The sequence below is a fragment of the Oncorhynchus kisutch genome, linkage group LG7 (genome assembly GCF_002021735.2).
Source record: "Oncorhynchus kisutch isolate 150728-3 linkage group LG7, Okis_V2, whole genome shotgun sequence".
Classification (NCBI taxonomy): Eukaryota; Metazoa; Chordata; class Actinopteri; order Salmoniformes; family Salmonidae; genus Oncorhynchus; species Oncorhynchus kisutch.
The window spans coordinates 56,718,629-56,738,074 of record NC_034180.2 but is presented as its reverse complement, the minus strand read 5'-3'; the positions used below and the strand labels follow the sequence as shown (position 1 = coordinate 56,738,074).

Below are 19,446 nucleotides of genomic sequence, written 5' to 3'. Positions count from 1 at the left end.
TTCCTGGCCCCACTCAAAATTGTAACTATGGCATTCTCTTCCTGGCCCCACTCAAAATGGTAACTATGGCATTCTCTTCCTGGCCCCACTCAAAATGGTAACTATGGCATTCTCTTCCTGGCCCCACTCAAAATGGTAACTATGGCATTCTCTTCCTGGCCCCACTCAAAATGGTAACTATGGCATTCTCTTCCTGGCCCCACTCAAAATGGTAACTATGGCATTCTCTTCCTGGCCCCACTCAAAATGGTAACTATGGCATTCTCTTCCTGGCCCCACTCAAAATGGTAACTATGGCATTCTCTTCCTGGCCCCACTCAAAATGGTAACTATGGCATTCTCTTCCTGGCCCCACTCAAAATGGTAACTATGGCATTCTCTTCCTGGCCCCACTCAAAATGGTAACTATGGCATTCTCTTCCTGGCCCCACTCAAAATGGTAACTATGGCATTCTCTTCCTGGCCCCACTCAAAATGGTAACTATGGCATTCTCTTCCTGGCCCCACTCAAAATGGTAACTATGGCATTCTCTTCCTGGCCCCACTCAAAATGGTAACTATGGCATTCTCTTCCTGGCCCCACTCAAAATGGTAACTATGGCATTCTCTTCCTGGCCCCACTCAAAATTGTAACTATGGCATTCTCTTCCTGGCCCCACTCAAAATGGTAACTATGGCATTCTCTTCCTGGCCCCACTCAAAATGGTAACTATGGCATTCTCTTCCTGGCCCCACTCAAAATGGTAACTATGGCATTCTCTTCCTGGCCCCACTCAAAATGGTAACTATGGCATTCTCTTCCTGGCCCCACTCAAAATGGTAACTATGGCATTCTCTTCCTGGCCCCACTCAAAATGGTAACTATGGCATTCTCTTCCTGGCCCCACTCAAAATGGTAACTATGGCATTCTCTTCCTGGCCCCACTCAAAATGGTAACTATGGCATTCTCTTCCTGGCCCCACTCAAAATGGTAACTATGGCATTCTCTTCCTGGCCCCACTCAAAATGGTAACTATGGCATTCTCTTCCTGGCCCCACTCAAAATGGTAACTATGGCATTCTCTTCCTGGCCCCACTCAAAATTGTAACTATGGCATTCTCTTCCTGGCCCCACTCAAAATGGTAACTATGGCATTCTCTTCCTGGCCCCACTCAAAATGGTAACTATGGCATTCTCTTCCTGGCCCCACTCAAAATGGTAACTATGGCATTCTCTTCCTGGCCCCACTCAAAATGGTAACTATGGCATTCTCTTCCTGGCCCCACTCAAAATGGTAACTATGGCATTCTCTTCCTGGCCCCACTCAAAATGGTAACTATGGCATTCTCTTCCTGGCCCCACTCAAAATGGTAACTATGGCATTCTCTTCCTGGCCCCACTCAAAATTGTAACTATGGCATTCTCTTCCTGGCCCCACTCAAAATGGTAACTATGGCATTCTCTTCCTGGCCCCACTCAAAATGGTAACTATGGCATTCTCTTCCTGGCCCCACTCAAAATTGTAACTATGGCATTCTCTTCCTGGCCCCACTCAAAATGGTAACTATGGCATTCTCTTCCTGGCCCCACTCAAAATTGTAACTATGGCATTCTCTTCCTGGCCCCACTCAAAATGGTAACTATGGCATTCTCTTCCTGGCCCCACTCAAAATGGTAACTATGGCATTCTCTTCCTGGCCCCACTCAAAATGGTAACTATGGCATTCTCTTCCTGGCCCCACTCAAAATGGTAACTATGGCATTCTCTTCCTGGCCCCACTCAAAATGGTAACTATGGCATTCTCTTCCTGGCCCCACTCAAAATGGTAACTATGGCATTCTCTTCCTGGCCCCACTCAAAATGGTAACTATGGCATTCTCTTCCTGGCCCCACTCAAAATGGTAACTATGGCATTCTCTTCCTGGCCCCACTCAAAATGGTAACTATGGCATTCTCTTCCTGGCCCCACTCAAAATGGTAACTATGGCATTCTCTTCCTGGCCCCACTCAAAATGGTAACTATGGCATTCTCTTCCTGGCCCCACTCAAAATGGTAACTATGGCATTCTCTTCCTGGCCCCACTCAAAATGGTAACTATGGCATTCTCTTCCTGGCCCCACTCAAAATGGTAACTATGGCATTCTCTTCCTGGCCCCACTCAAAATGGTAACTATGGCATTCTCTTCCTGGCCCCACTCAAAATTGTAACTATGGCATTCTCTTCCTGGCCCCACTCAAAATTGTAACTATGGCATTCTCTTCCTGGCCCCACTCAAAATGTAACTATGGCATTCTCTTCCTGGCCCCACTCAAAATTGTAACTATGGCATTCTCTTCCTGGCCCCACTCAAAATGGTAACTATGGCATTCTCTTCCTGGCCCCACTCAAAATGGTAACTATGGCATTCTCTTCCTGGCCCCACTCAAAATGGTAACTATGGCATTCTCTTCCTGGCCCCACTCAAAATGGTAACTATGGCATTCTCTTCCTGGCCCCACTCAAAATGGTAACTATGGCATTCTCTTCCTGGCCCCACTCAAAATGGTAACTATGGCATTCTCTTCCTGGCCCCACTCAAAATGGTAACTATGGCATTCTCTTCCTGGCCCCACTCAAAATGGTAACTATGGCATTCTCTTCCTGGCCCCACTCAAAATGGTAACTATGGCATTCTCTTCCTGGCCCCACTCAAAATGGTAACTATGGCATTCTCTTCCTGGCCCCACTCAAAATGGTAACTATGGCATTCTCTTCCTGGCCCCACTCAAAATGGTAACTATGGCATTCTCTTCCTGGCCCCACTCAAAATTGTAACTATGGCATTCTCTTCCTGGCCCCACTCAAAATGGTAACTATGGCATTCTCTTCCTGGCCCCACTCAAAATTGTAACTATGGCATTCTCTTCCTGGCCCCACTCAAAATGGTAACTATGGCATTCTCTTCCTGGCCCCACTCAAAATGGTAACTATGGCATTCTCTTCCTGGCCCCACTCAAAATGGTAACTATGGCATTCTCTTCCTGGCCCCACTCAAAATGGTAACTATGGCATTCTCTTCCTGGCCCCACTCAAAATGGTAACTATGGCATTCTCTTCCTGGCCCCACTCAAAATGGTAACTATGGCATTCTCTTCCTGGCCCCACTCAAAATGGTAACTATGGCATTCTCTTCCTGGCCCCACTCAAAATGGTAACTATGGCATTCTCTTCCTGGCCCCACTCAAAATGGTAACTATGGCATTCTCTTCCTGGCCCCACTCAAAATGGTAACTATGGCATTCTCTTCCTGGCCCCACTCAAAATGGTAACTATGGCATTCTCTTCCTGGCCCCACTCAAAATGGTAACTATGGCATTCTCTTCCTGGCCCCACTCAAAATTGTAACTATGGCATTCTCTTCCTGGCCCCACTCAAAATGGTAACTATGGCATTCTCTTCCTGGCCCCACTCAAAATGGTAACTATGGCATTCTCTTCCTGGCCCCACTCAAAATGGTAACTATGGCATTCTCTTCCTGGCCCCACTCAAAATGGTAACTATGGCATTCTCTTCCTGGCCCCACTCAAAATGTAACTATGGCATTCTCTTCCTGGCCCCACTCAAAATGGTAACTATGGCATTCTCTTCCTGGCCCCACTCAAAATGGTAACTATGGCATTCTCTTCCTGGCCCCACTCAAAATGGTAACTATGGCATTCTCTTCCTGGCCCCACTCAAAATGGTAACTATGGCATTCTCTTCCTGGCCCCACTCAAAATGGTAACTATGGCATTCTCTTCCTGGCCCCACTCAAAATTGTAACTATGGCATTCTCTTCCTGGCCCCACTCAAAATGGTAACTATGGCATTCTCTTCCTGGCCCCACTCAAAATGTAACTATGGCATTCTCTTCCTGGCCCCACTCAAAATTGTAACTATGGCATTCTCTTCCTGGCCCCACTCAAAATTGTAACTATGGCATTCTCTTCCTGGCCCCACTCAAAATTGTAACTATGGCATTCTCTTCCTGGCCCCACTCAAAATGGTAACTATGGCATTCTCTTCCTGGCCCCACTCAAAATGGTAACTATGGCATTCTCTTCCTGGCCCCACTCAAAATGGTAACTATGGCATTCTCTTCCTGGCCCCACTCAAAATGGTAACTATGGCATTCTCTTCCTGGCCCCACTCAAAATGGTAACTATGGCATTCTCTTCCTGGCCCCACTCAAAATGGTAACTATGGCATTCTCTTCCTGGCCCCACTCAAAATGGTAACTATGGCATTCTCTTCCTGGCCCCACTCAAAATGGTAACTATGGCATTCTCTTCCTGGCCCCACTCAAAATGGTAACTATGGCATTCTCTTCCTGGCCCCACTCAAAATGGTAACTATGGCATTCTCTTCCTGGCCCCACTCAAAATGGTAACTATGGCATTCTCTTCCTGGCCCCACTCAAAATGGTAACTATGGCATTCTCTTCCTGGCCCCACTCAAAATGGTAACTATGGCATTCTCTTCCTGGCCCCACTCAAAATGGTAACTATGGCATTCTCTTCCTGGCCCCACTCAAAATTGTAACTATGGCATTCTCTTCCTGGCCCCACTCAAAATGGTAACTATGGCATTCTCTTCCTGGCCCCACTCAAAATGGTAACTATGGCATTCTCTTCCTGGCCCCACTCAAAATGGTAACTATGGCATTCTCTTCCTGGCCCCACTCAAAATGGTAACTATGGCATTCTCTTCCTGGCCCCACTCAAAATGTAACTATGGCATTCTCTTCCTGGCCCCACTCAAAATGGTAACTATGGCATTCTCTTCCTGGCCCCACTCAAAATGGTAACTATGGCATTCTCTTCCTGGCCCCACTCAAAATTGTAACTATGGCATTCTCTTCCTGGCCCCACTCAAAATGGTAACTATGGCATTCTCTTCCTGGCCCCACTCAAAATGGTAACTATGGCATTCTCTTCCTGGCCCCACTCAAAATGGTAACTATGGCATTCTCTTCCTGGCCCCACTCAAAATGGTAACTATGGCATTCTCTTCCTGGCCCCACTCAAAATGGTAACTATGGCATTCTCTTCCTGGCCCCACTCAAAATGGTAACTATGGCATTCTCTTCCTGGCCCCACTCAAAATGGTAACTATGGCATTCTCTTCCTGGCCCCACTCAAAATGGTAACTATGGCATTCTCTTCCTGGCCCCACTCAAAATGGTAACTATGGCATTCTCTTCCTGGCCCCACTCAAAATGGTAACTATGGCATTCTCTTCCTGGCCCCACTCAAAATGGTAACTATGGCATTCTCTTCCTGGCCCCACTCAAAATGGTAACTATGGCATTCTCTTCCTGGCCCCACTCAAAATGGTAACTATGGCATTCTCTTCCTGGCCCCACTCAAAATGGTAACTATGGCATTCTCTTCCTGGCCCCACTCAAAATTGTAACTATGGCATTCTCTTCCTGGCCCCACTCAAAATTGTAACTATGGCATTCTCTTCCTGGCCCCACTCAAAATGGTAACTATGGCATTCTCTTCCTGGCCCCACTCAAAATGGTAACTATGGCATTCTCTTCCTGGCCCCACTCAAAATGGTAACTATGGCATTCTCTTCCTGGCCCCACTCAAAATGGTAACTATGGCATTCTCTTCCTGGCCCCACTCAAAATGGTAACTATGGCATTCTCTTCCTGGCCCCACTCAAAATTGTAACTATGGCATTCTCTTCCTGGCCCCACTCAAAATGGTAACTATGGCATTCTCTTCCTGGCCCCACTCAAAATGGTAACTATGGCATTCTCTTCCTGGCCCCACTCAAAATGGTAACTATGGCATTCTCTTCCTGGCCCCACTCAAAATGGTAACTATGGCATTCTCTTCCTGGCCCCACTCAAAATGGTAACTATGGCATTCTCTTCCTGGCCCCACTCAAAATTGTAACTATGGCATTCTCTTCCTGGCCCCACTCAAAATGGTAACTATGGCATTCTCTTCCTGGCCCCACTCAAAATGGTAACTATGGCATTCTCTTCCTGGCCCCACTCAAAATGGTAACTATGGCATTCTCTTCCTGGCCCCACTCAAAATGGTAACTATGGCATTCTCTTCCTGGCCCCACTCAAAATGGTAACTATGGCATTCTCTTCCTGGCCCCACTCAAAATGGTAACTATGGCATTCTCTTCCTGGCCCCACTCAAAATTGTAACTATGGCATTCTCTTCCTGGCCCCACTCAAAATGGTAACTATGGCATTCTCTTCCTGGCCCCACTCAAAATGGTAACTATGGCATTCTCTTCCTGGCCCCACTCAAAATGGTAACTATGGCATTCTCTTCCTGGCCCCACTCAAAATGGTAACTATGGCATTCTCTTCCTGGCCCCACTCAAAATGGTAACTATGGCATTCTCTTCCTGGCCCCACTCAAAATGGTAACTATGGCATTCTCTTCCTGGCCCCACTCAAAATTGTAACTATGGCATTCTCTTCCTGGCCCCACTCAAAATGGTAACTATGGCATTCTCTTCCTGGCCCCACTCAAAATGGTAACTATGGCATTCTCTTCCTGGCCCCACTCAAAATGGTAACTATGGCATTCTCTTCCTGGCCCCACTCAAAATGGTAACTATGGCATTCTCTTCCTGGCCCCACTCAAAATGGTAACTATGGCATTCTCTTCCTGGCCCCACTCAAAATGGTAACTATGGCATTCTCTTCCTGGCCCCACTCAAAATGGTAACTATGGCATTCTCTTCCTGGCCCCACTCAAAATGGTAACTATGGCATTCTCTTCCTGGCCCCACTCAAAATGGTAACTATGGCATTCTCTTCCTGGCCCCACTCAAAATGGTAACTATGGCATTCTCTTCCTGGCCCCACTCAAAATTGTAACTATGGCATTCTCTTCCTGGCCCCACTCAAAATGGTAACTATGGCATTCTCTTCCTGGCCCCACTCAAAATGGTAACTATGGCATTCTCTTCCTGGCCCCACTCAAAATGGTAACTATGGCATTCTCTTCCTGGCCCCACTCAAAATGGTAACTATGGCATTCTCTTCCTGGCCCCACTCAAAATGGTAACTATGGCATTCTCTTCCTGGCCCCACTCAAAATGGTAACTATGGCATTCTCTTCCTGGCCCCACTCAAAATGGTAACTATGGCATTCTCTTCCTGGCCCCACTCAAAATGGTAACTATGGCATTCTCTTCCTGGCCCCACTCAAAATGGTAACTATGGCATTCTCTTCCTGGCCCCACTCAAAATGGTAACTATGGCATTCTCTTCCTGGCCCCACTCAAAATGGTAACTATGGCATTCTCTTCCTGGCCCCACTCAAAATGGTAACTATGGCATTCTCTTCCTGGCCCCACTCAAAATGGTAACTATGGCATTCTCTTCCTGGCCCCACTCAAAATTGTAACTATGGCATTCTCTTCCTGGCCCCACTCAAAATGGTAACTATGGCATTCTCTTCCTGGCCCCACTCAAAATGGTAACTATGGCATTCTCTTCCTGGCCCCACTCAAAATGGTAACTATGGCATTCTCTTCCTGGCCCCACTCAAAATGGTAACTATGGCATTCTCTTCCTGGCCCCACTCAAAATGGTAACTATGGCATTCTCTTCCTGGCCCCACTCAAAATGGTAACTATGGCATTCTCTTCCTGGCCCCACTCAAAATGGTAACTATGGCATTCTCTTCCTGGCCCCACTCAAAATGGTAACTATGGCATTCTCTTCCTGGCCCCACTCAAAATGGTAACTATGGCATTCTCTTCCTGGCCCCACTCAAAATGGTAACTATGGCATTCTCTTCCTGGCCCCACTCAAAATGGTAACTATGGCATTCTCTTCCTGGCCCCACTCAAAATGGTAACTATGGCATTCTCTTCCTGGCCCCACTCAAAATGGTAACTATGGCATTCTCTTCCTGGCCCCACTCAAAATGGTAACTATGGCATTCTCTTCCTGGCCCCACTCAAAATGGTAACTATGGCATTCTCTTCCTGGCCCCACTCAAAATGGTAACTATGGCATTCTCTTCCTGGCCCCACTCAAAATGGTAACTATGGCATTCTCTTCCTGGCCCCACTCAAAATGGTAACTATGGCATTCTCTTCCTGGCCCCACTCAAAATGGTAACTATGGCATTCTCTTCCTGGCCCCACTCAAAATGGTAACTATGGCATTCTCTTCCTGGCCCCACTCAAAATGGTAACTATGGCATTCTCTTCCTGGCCCCACTCAAAATGGTAACTATGGCATTCTCTTCCTGGCCCCACTCAAAATGGTAACTATGGCATTCTCTTCCTGGCCCCACTCAAAATTGTAACTATGGCATTCTCTTCCTGGCCCCACTCAAAATTGTAACTATGGCATTCTCTTCCTGGCCCCACTCAAAATTGTAACTATGGCATTCTCTTCCTGGCCCCACTCAAAATTGTAACTATGGCATTCTCTTCCTGGCCCCACTCAAAATTGTAACTATGGCATTCTCTTCCTGGCCCCACTCAAAATTGTAACTATGGCATTCTCTTCCTGGCCCCACTCAAAATTGTAACTATGGCATTCTCTTCCTGGCCCCACTCAAAATGTAACTATGGCATTCTCTTCCTGGCCCCACTCAAAATTGTAACTATGGCATTCTCTTCCTGGCCCCACTCAAAATGGTAACTATGGCATTCTCTTCCTGGCCCCACTCAAAATGGTAACTATGGCATTCTCTTCCTGGCCCCACTCAAAATGGTAACTATGGCATTCTCTTCCTGGCCCCACTCAAAATGGTAACTATGGCATTCTCTTCCTGGCCCCACTCAAAATGGTAACTATGGCATTCTCTTCCTGGCCCCACTCAAAATGGTAACTATGGCATTCTCTTCCTGGCCCCACTCAAAATGGTAACTATGGCATTCTCTTCCTGGCCCCACTCAAAATGGTAACTATGGCATTCTCTTCCTGGCCCCACTCAAAATGGTAACTATGGCATTCTCTTCCTGGCCCCACTCAAAATGGTAACTATGGCATTCTCTTCCTGGCCCCACTCAAAATGGTAACTATGGCATTCTCTTCCTGGCCCCACTCAAAATGGTAACTATGGCATTCTCTTCCTGGCCCCACTCAAAATGGTAACTATGGCATTCTCTTCCTGGCCCCACTCAAAATGGTAACTATGGCATTCTCTTCCTGGCCCCACTCAAAATGGTAACTATGGCATTCTCTTCCTGGCCCCACTCAAAATTGTAACTATGGCATTCTCTTCCTGGCCCCACTCAAAATTGTAACTATGGCATTCTCTTCCTGGCCCCACTCAAAATGGTAACTATGGCATTCTCTTCCTGGCCCCACTCAAAATTGTAACTATGGCATTCTCTTCCTGGCCCCACTCAAAATGGTAACTATGGCATTCTCTTCCTGGCCCCACTCAAAATGGTAACTATGGCATTCTCTTCCTGGCCCCACTCAAAATGGTAACTATGGCATTCTCTTCCTGGCCCCACTCAAAATGGTAACTATGGCATTCTCTTCCTGGCCCCACTCAAAATGGTAACTATGGCATTCTCTTCCTGGCCCCACTCAAAATGGTAACTATGGCATTCTCTTCCTGGCCCCACTCAAAATGGTAACTATGGCATTCTCTTCCTGGCCCCACTCAAAATGGTAACTATGGCATTCTCTTCCTGGCCCCACTCAAAATGGTAACTATGGCATTCTCTTCCTGGCCCCACTCAAAATGGTAACTATGGCATTCTCTTCCTGGCCCCACTCAAAATGGTAACTATGGCATTCTCTTCCTGGCCCCACTCAAAATGGTAACTATGGCATTCTCTTCCTGGCCCCACTCAAAATGGTAACTATGGCATTCTCTTCCTGGCCCCACTCAAAATGGTAACTATGGCATTCTCTTCCTGGCCCCACTCAAAATGGTAACTATGGCATTCTCTTCCTGGCCCCACTCAAAATGGTAACTATGGCATTCTCTTCCTGGCCCCACTCAAAATGGTAACTATGGCATTCTCTTCCTGGCCCCACTCAAAATGGTAACTATGGCATTCTCTTCCTGGCCCCACTCAAAATGGTAACTATGGCATTCTCTTCCTGGCCCCACTCAAAATGGTAACTATGGCATTCTCTTCCTGGCCCCACTCAAAATGGTAACTATGGCATTCTCTTCCTGGCCCCACTCAAAATGGTAACTATGGCATTCTCTTCCTGGCCCCACTCAAAATTGTAACTATGGCATTCTCTTCCTGGCCCCACTCAAAATGGTAACTATGGCATTCTCTTCCTGGCCCCACTCAAAATGTAACTATGGCATTCTCTTCCTGGCCCCACTCAAAATGGTAACTATGGCATTCTCTTCCTGGCCCCACTCAAAATGGTAACTATGGCATTCTCTTCCTGGCCCCACTCAAAATGGTAACTATGGCATTCTCTTCCTGGCCCCACTCAAAATGGTAACTATGGCATTCTCTTCCTGGCCCCACTCAAAATGGTAACTATGGCATTCTCTTCCTGGCCCCACTCAAAATGGTAACTATGGCATTCTCTTCCTGGCCCCACTCAAAATGGTAACTATGGCATTCTCTTCCTGGCCCCACTCAAAATGGTAACTATGGCATTCTCTTCCTGGCCCCACTCAAAATGGTAACTATGGCATTCTCTTCCTGGCCCCACTCAAAATGGTAACTATGGCATTCTCTTCCTGGCCCCACTCAAAATGGTAACTATGGCATTCTCTTCCTGGCCCCACTCAAAATGGTAACTATGGCATTCTCTTCCTGGCCCCACTCAAAATGGTAACTATGGCATTCTCTTCCTGGCCCCACTCAAAATGGTAACTATGGCATTCTCTTCCTGGCCCCACTCAAAATGGTAACTATGGCATTCTCTTCCTGGCCCCACTCAAAATGGTAACTATGGCATTCTCTTCCTGGCCCCACTCAAAATGGTAACTATGGCATTCTCTTCCTGGCCCCACTCAAAATGGTAACTATGGCATTCTCTTCCTGGCCCCACTCAAAATGGTAACTATGGCATTCTCTTCCTGGCCCCACTCAAAATGGTAACTATGGCATTCTCTTCCTGGCCCCACTCAAAATGGTAACTATGGCATTCTCTTCCTGGCCCCACTCAAAATTGTAACTATGGCATTCTCTTCCTGGCCCCACTCAAAATGGTAACTATGGCATTCTCTTCCTGGCCCCACTCAAAATTGTAACTATGGCATTCTCTTCCTGGCCCCACTCAAAATGGTAACTATGGCATTCTCTTCCTGGCCCCACTCAAAATGGTAACTATGGCATTCTCTTCCTGGCCCCACTCAAAATTGTAACTATGGCATTCTCTTCCTGGCCCCACTCAAAATGGTAACTATGGCATTCTCTTCCTGGCCCCACTCAAAATGGTAACTATGGCATTCTCTTCCTGGCCCCACTCAAAATTGTAACTATGGCATTCTCTTCCTGGCCCCACTCAAAATGGTAACTATGGCATTCTCTTCCTGGCCCCACTCAAAATGGTAACTATGGCATTCTCTTCCTGGCCCCACTCAAAATGGTAACTATGGCATTCTCTTCCTGGCCCCACTCAAAATGGTAACTATGGCATTCTCTTCCTGGCCCCACTCAAAATGGTAACTATGGCATTCTCTTCCTGGCCCCACTCAAAATGGTAACTATGGCATTCTCTTCCTGGCCCCACTCAAAATGGTAACTATGGCATTCTCTCCTGGCCCCACTCAAAATGGTAACTATGGCATTCTCATCCTGGCCCCACTCAAAATGGTAACTATGGCATTCTCTTCCTGGCCCCACTCAAAATGGTAACTATGGCATTCTCATCCTGGCCCCACTCAAAATGGTAACTATGGCATTCTCTCCTGGCCCCACTCAAAATGGTAACTATGGCATTCTCTCCCTGGCCCCACTCAAAATTGTAACTATGGCATTCTCTCCTGGCCCCACTCAAAATTGTAACTATGGCATTCTCTTCCTGGCCCCACTCAAAATGGTAACTATGGCATTCTCATCCTGGCCCCACTCAAAATGGTAACTATGGCATTCTCTTCCTGGCCCCACTCAAAATTGTAACTATGGCATTCTCTTCCTGGCCCCACTCAAAATGGTAACTATGGCATTCCTCTTCTGGCCCACTCAAATTGCTAACTATGGCATTCTCACTGCCCCACTCAAAATTGTAACTATGGCATTCTCTTCCTGGCCCCACTCAAAAATTGTAACTATGGCATTTCTCTTCCTGGCCCCACTCAAAATTGGTAACTATGGCATTCTCTCCTTGGCCCCACTCAAAATGGTAACTATGGCATTCTCTTCCTGGCCCCACTCAAAAATGGTAACTATGACATTCTCTTCCTGCCCCACTCAAAATGGTAACTATGGCATTCTCTTCCTGGCCCCACTCAAAATGGTAACTATGGCCTCTCTTCCTGGCCCCACTCAAAATTGGTAACTATGGCATTCCTCTTCCTTGCCCCACTCAAAATGGTAACTATGGCATTCTCTTCCTGGCCCCACTCAATAATTGGTAAACTATGGCATTCTCATCCTGGCCCCACTCAAAATTGGTAACTATGGCATTCTCTTTCCTGGCCCCACTCAAAATGGTAACTATGGCATTCTCTTCCTGGCCCCACTCAAAATGGTAACTATGGCATTCTCTTCCTGGCCCCACTCAAAAATGGTAACTATGGCATTCTCCCCTGGCCCCACTCAAAATGGTAACATATGGCATTCTCTTCCTGGCCCCACTCAAAATGGTAACTTATGGCATTCTCTTCCTGGCGCCACTCAAAATGGTAACTATGGCCATTCTCTTCCTGGCCCACTTAAAATTGTAACTCTGGCATTCTCTTCTGCCCCACTCCAAAATTGTAACTATGGCTTCTCATCCTGGCCCCACTCAAAATTGTACCTATGGCATTCTCATCCTGGCCCCACTCAAAATGGTAACTATGGCATTTCTCTTCCTGGCCCCACTCAAAATGTAACTATGGCATTCTCATACCTGGCACCACTCAAAATTGTAACTATGCATTCTCATCCTGGGCCCCACTCAAAAATGGTAACTATGGCATTCTCTTCCTGGCCCCACTGGAAAATGGTAACTATGGCACTCTCCGTTCCTGGCCCCACTCAAAATGGTAACTATCCGGCCATTCTCTTCCTAGGGCCCCACTCAAAATTCTCTTCATTCTCTTCCTGGCCCCACTCAAAATTGTAACTATGGCATTCTCTTCCTGGCCCCACTCAAAATTGTAACTATGGCATTCTCTTCCTGGCCCCACTCAAAATTGTAACTATGGCATTCTCTTCCTGGCCCCACTCAAAATGGTAACTATGGCATTCTCTTCCTGGCCCCACTCAAAATGGTAACTATGGCATTCTCTTCCTGGCCCCACTCAAAATGGTAACTATGGCATTCTCTTCCTGGCCCCACTCAAAATTGTAACTATGGCATTCTTTCTTCCTGGCCCCACTCAAAATTGTAACTATGGCATTCTCTTCCTTCCCCCACTCAAATGGTAATATGGCATTCTCTTCCTTGCCCCACTCAAAATGGTAACTATGGCATTCTCTTCCTGGCCCCACTCAAAATGGTAACTATGGCATTCTCTTCCTGGCCCCACTCAAAATGTAACTATGGCATTCTCATCCTGGCCCCACTCAAAATGGTAACTATGGCATTCTCTTCCTGGCCCCACTCAAAATTAACTATGGCATTCTTATTCCTGGCCCACTCAAAATGTTACTTGGCAGCCTATGATTCAAATTGTAACTATGGCATTCTATTCCTGGCCCCCTCAAAATTGTAACTATGGCATTCTTTACTGGCCCCACTCAAAATTGTAACATCATTCTATTCCTGGCCAAACCACAATGATAACTATCATTCTTTCCTAAACTCAAAATTGTAACTATGGATTCTTTCCTAAAATCAAAATGGTAACATCATTTCTTCTGGCCCTAACATTGTAACAGCATTCTCTCCTTGGCCAACTCAAAATGGTAACATGAGTTCTTTTCCTAACTTCCTGGCCAACCAAATTGAATGATCATTCTACTCTCTGGCCGACTGAAAATTGTAACCATGGTGCTCTCATCATTACACACACACCTGGTCCCCATCATTACCACACACCTGGTCCCCCATCATTACACACACCTGGTCTCCATCATTACACACACCTGGTCTCCATCATTATATAGGGAGCAGGTCAGACACCTGGCCGTTGTGGTGCCAGGACAACAACCTCTCCCTCAACGTGATCAAGACTAAGGAGATGATTGTGAATTACAGGGAAAAGAGGACCGAGCATGCCCCCATTCTCGTTAACGGGGCTGCAGTGGAGCAAGTTGAGAGCTTCAAGTTCCTTGGTGTCCACATCATCAACAAACTAACATGGTCCAAGCACACCAAGACAGTCGTGAAGAGAGCATGACAAAAACCTATTCCCCCTCAGAAGACTGAAAGATTTGCCATGGGTCCTCAAATCCTCAAAAGGTTCTACAGCTGCAACATCGAGAGCATGGTTGCATCACTGCCTGGTAATGACAACTGCTGGTCTCCGATCGCACGGCACTACAGAGGGTGATACGAATGGCCCGGTACAACGCTGGGGCCAAGCTTCCTGCCATCCAGGACCTATATAATAGGGCGGTGTCAGAGGAAGGCCCTAAAAATTGTCTGAGACTCCAGCCACACTAGTCATAGACTATTTGCATTTCCACTCCCCCCCCCCCTCTTTTACACTGCTGCTACTCTCTGTTGTTATCATCTATGCATCGCCACTTTAATAACTCTACCTACATGTACATACTACCTCAACTAACCGGTGCCCCCGCACATTGGACTCTGTATCGGTACCCCCCTGTATATAGTCTCGCTATTGTTATTTTACTGCTGCTCTTTAATTACTGGTTACTTCTTATTCTCATCCATATTTTTTTTTTAAATTGCATTGTTGGTTAGGGGCTCGTAATTAAGCACATTTTGTATTCGGCAGAACATTTTATTTGATTTGAATGAATACACCCCTGATCACACGCAAACACAGTACACTCTCATAGCAGACACATACAAACACATGGATCACTTTGCTTGTTGTAATTCCTTCTCTGATCTACGCACTCCCCACCTCTCTCACCGCTTGTGGACTACAGTGCAGAACACATCAGCTGTCTGTGACTAGGCGAAAACACCTTTCCAAGCCAAACCATGCTCTCATTACCGCTAACCGCTACACACAGCCTACATCGTCAACAGAGCTAATATAACTAATGCTTTAGTAAACCCGCTACAATCATGTAGTACAGTGTACAGTCAGCAAGCAGTTTTAGCAGTTACCCAGGAGGCAATAATTTATTAAAACCAAAACCTTACCTTGACGGAGGATGAGGTGGGGGAAGCCAGGGGGAGACGGAGGATGAGGTGGGGGAAGTCAAGGGGGAGACGGAGGATGAGGTGGGGGAAGCCAAGGGGGAGATGGAGGATGAGGTGGGGGAAGCCAAGGGGGAGACGGAGGATGAGGTGGGGGAAGCCAAGGGGGAGACGGAGGATGAGGTGGGGGAAGCCAAGGGGGAGACGGAGGATGAGGTGGGGGAAGCCAAGGGGGAGACGGAGGATGAGGTGGGGGAAGCCAAGGGGGAGACGGAGGATGAGGTGGGGGAAGCCAAGGGGAGACGGAGGATGGAGGTGGGGGAAGCCAAGGGGGAGACGGAGGATGAGGTGGGGGAAGCCAAGGGGGAGACGGAGGATGAGGTGGGGGAAGCCAAGGGGGAGAAGGAGGATGAGGTGGGGGAAGCCAAGGGGGAGACGGAGGATGAGGTGGGGGAAGCCAAGGGGGAGACGGAGGATGAGGTGGGGGAAGCCAAGGGGGAGACGGAGGATGAGGTGGGGGAAGCCAAGGGGGAGACGGAGGATGAGGTGGGGGAAGCCAAGGGGGAGACGGAGGATGAGGTGGGGGAAGCCAGGGGGAGATGGAGGATGAGGTGGGGGAAGCCAGGGGGAGACGGAGGATGAGGTGGGGGAAGCCAGGGGGAGACGGAGGATGAGTTGGGGGAAGCCAGGGGGAGACGGAGGATGAGTTGGGGGAAGCCAGGGGAGACGGAGGATGAGGTGGGGGAAGCCAAGGGGGAGACGGAGGATGAGGTGGGGGAAGCCAAGGGGGAGACGGAGGATGAGGTGGGGGAAGCCAAGGGGGAGATGGAGGATGAGGTGGGGGAAGCCAGGGGGAGATGGAGGATGAGGTGGGGGAAGCCAGGGGGAGACGGAGGATGAGGTGGGGGAAGCCAGGGGGAGACGGAGGATGAGTTGGGGGAAGCCAGGGGGAGACGGAGGATGAGTTGGGGGAAGCCAGGGGGAGACGGAGGATGAGTTGGGGGAAGCCAGGGGGAGACGGAGGATGAGTTGGGGTGCTTTAAACTCCCTGCTGGTCTCTTCTTCTCTGTTTGAACGCAGTCTTCTTCTCTTCTGTCGTGGAAATTTCCTGTATTTACCAAATCATGAGAGCAAACTACACACAAGTCAGAGTTATCATAAAGTCCATCTTTAATTATATGAGCCTCCATCACAACCCTGTGACTCTCAGATCAATTCAGTGTTTATAAATGAATTCTCTGAGAGTCCTACACATTGCAACTGAGATTATAGCAAAGACACACATAGCCAGACAGCATTGGCCATAAATTATCGTTCAGCTTTGTCTCCTAAACAATGTTCTTTTCTCGCTCTCAGGACCATAAAACAAATCCTCATATCAACCGGCATATATAAAATCCACCCCTCCTTGACAAGATCATAGAGACACAGTGACTGGCACACAGACATTGTGGAGTCAAGAGATAATTGATTTAAAAGATATGACCCCTCCCCTCTCTGCGGCAAAGTAACTGACCCCATGTCAGAGAACAGATAACTGCAACCGGCCAACAGTATTATCCAAAAATAGACATTCTGATGAGAAGTAACTCACAAGCATATCATGAATATAAAACATCTTATCTATGTTACCAACTAATTCTGATTATTCCCCAACACTTCCTGCTCCTCCTCTTCCTCTTCCCCTTTTTCTTCTTCTTCTTCTTCTTTTTCTTCTTCTTCTAATTTGTTAATCAATAGACAGACTAAACAACTTGTTCGTCGTTTTGGTTTGTCCAGTCATAATGCTCTCTCTATCTCCTCTCCTTTGCACAGAAGAGTACAAAGACAGCGATGGAGCTGGGCAGGACATTTGGGACGTTATTCTCAGACATCTCGTTCAGACAGAAGCTCCTAGAGACCAAGACCCAGGAGGAGTTTAAAGAAGCCCTGGTGTTCCAACGACACCAGCTCACAGCAGCAAATCAGCAACCTGCTGCCGTGGAGGAGGAGGAGGAGGAAGAAGAGGAGGAGGAGACTGACCCACACTCCCACAAACCACTCAAGGTGAGGCTCCCAACACTCAACACACGTGTCCCAGCTGGGCACATGAAGTGACATGAGCCCACCCCTACCCCAAAGCAAAGCTGTCATCAAGGCAAAGCGGGGCTACTTTGAAGAATCTAAAAAATGTTTCATCATGAGTCCACCCCCACCCCCCATCCACAAGAGGTAATTTGTACATGTAGGTTGGGTTGAAGTGACTATGCATAGATAATAAACAGCGAGTAGCAGCACTGTACTAAAGGGAGCGGGGGGAGGTTTCAATGTAAATTGTCCGGGGCCGATTTTATTCATTCTTCAGCAGTCTTATGGCTTGGGGGTAGAAGCTGTTAAGGAGCCTTTTGGTCCTAGACTTGGTGCTCCGATATCGCTTGAGAAAACAGTCTTGGGTGACTGGAGTGTCTGACAATTTATGGGCTTCCCTCTGACACCGCCTATTATATAGGTCCTGGATGGCAGGAAGCTTGGCCCCTGTGATGTACTGGACAGTATGCACTACCCTCTGCAGCTTCTTACGGTCAGATGCTGTGCAGTTGTCATTACCAGGCAGTGATGCAACCAGTCAGGATGCTCTCGATGGTGCAGCTGTAGAACCTTTTGAGGATCTGGGGAGCTATGCCAAATCTTCTCAGTCTCCTGAGGGGGAAAAGGTTTTGTCGTGCCCTCTTCACAACTGTCTTGGTATGTTTGGACCATGATAGTTTGTTGGTGATGTGGACACCAAGGAACTTGAATCTCTCAATCTGCTCCACACAGCCCCATCGATGTTAATGGGGGACTGTTCGACCTGCCTTTTCCTGTAGTCCACGATCAGCTCCTTTGTCTTGCTCACATTGGGGGAGTGGTTGTTGTCCTGGCACCACACTGCCAGTTCTCTGACCTCCTTCCTATAGGCTGTCTCATCGTTGTCGGTGATCAGGTCTACCACTGTTGTGTCGTCAGTGACCTGAACCAGCAATCCATCAGCCACTGGCCCAAGCTCCCAACCGACAGCCCTCCGAGTTCCCCAAGAACTGCCCCTCAACCATCCGAGACCCCCCCACACACAGCCCCCCCTCAGAAAAATAATAATAATAATAATAATTTTTACAAACAATTCCATTCCCCACCCCCCAATGCACCAACAATCAACAAAATGAACAAAAGAGAAAAAAGAGAAAGACAAAGGAAAACAGAAACAGCAAGGCCAAGTAAAATCCTAACAGCAAGGCCAAGTAAAATCCTAACAGCAAGGCCAAGTAAAATCCTAACAGCAAGGCCAAGTAAAATCCTAACAGCAAGGTCAAGTAAAATCCTAACAGCAAGGTCAAGTAAAATCCTAACAGCAAGGCCAACTAAAATCCTAACAGCAAGGCCAACTAAAATCCTAACAGCAAGGCCAACTAAAATCCTAACAGCAAGGCCAACTAAAATCCTAACAGCAAGGCCAACTAAAATCCTAACAGCAAGGCCAACTAAAATCCTAACAGCAAGGCCAAGTAAAATCCTAACAGCAAGGCCAACTAAAATCCTAACAGCAAGGCCAACTAAAATCCTAACAGCAAGGCCAACTAAAATCCTAACAGCAAGGCCAACTAAAATCCTAACAGCAAGGCCAACTAAAATCCTAGCAGCAAGGCCAACTAAAATCCTAGCAGCAAGGCCAACTAAAATCCTAGCAGCAAGGCCAACTAAAATCCTAACAGTAAGGCCAACTAAAATCCTAACAGCAAGGCCAACTGAATTTGTTTCAGTGGATCTATGGCACTATTTACATGTGTGTGTGTATGTGCACGTGTGCATTTGGGTGAGAGTGTGTTTATATTGCGTTTATCGTCCTAATGTCGGCCATTCTCCTCCTGGCAGTCAGCAACACTCTAGGCACTTCAACATTCTCTCTAGGTGTTTATCCACAGACAGACAGACATCCCTTTCCTCTCTAGGTGTTTAGCCACAGACAGACAGACAGACAGACAGACAGACAGACAGAGACAGACAGACAGACAGACAGACAGACAGACAGACAGACAGACAGACAGACAGACAGACAGGACA

At 47.4% G+C, this 19,446-nt stretch overlaps 1 protein-coding gene across 1 annotated transcript in view; it reads left to right on the top strand.

Moving 5' to 3' along the window:
- Positions 1-17,690, top strand: part of LOC116374607 (sodium bicarbonate transporter-like protein 11) — a 51,351-nt gene extending 33,661 nt beyond the window's left edge. Inside the window, exon 4 of the mRNA XM_031828102.1 lies at positions 17,185-17,690. Within this exon, the coding sequence (XP_031683962.1) occupies positions 17,185-17,466 (282 nt within the window). The 3' untranslated portion in view covers positions 17,467-17,690. The remainder of the gene's footprint in view (positions 1-17,184) is intronic.
- The last annotated feature ends 1,756 nt before the right edge of the window (positions 17,691-19,446 follow it).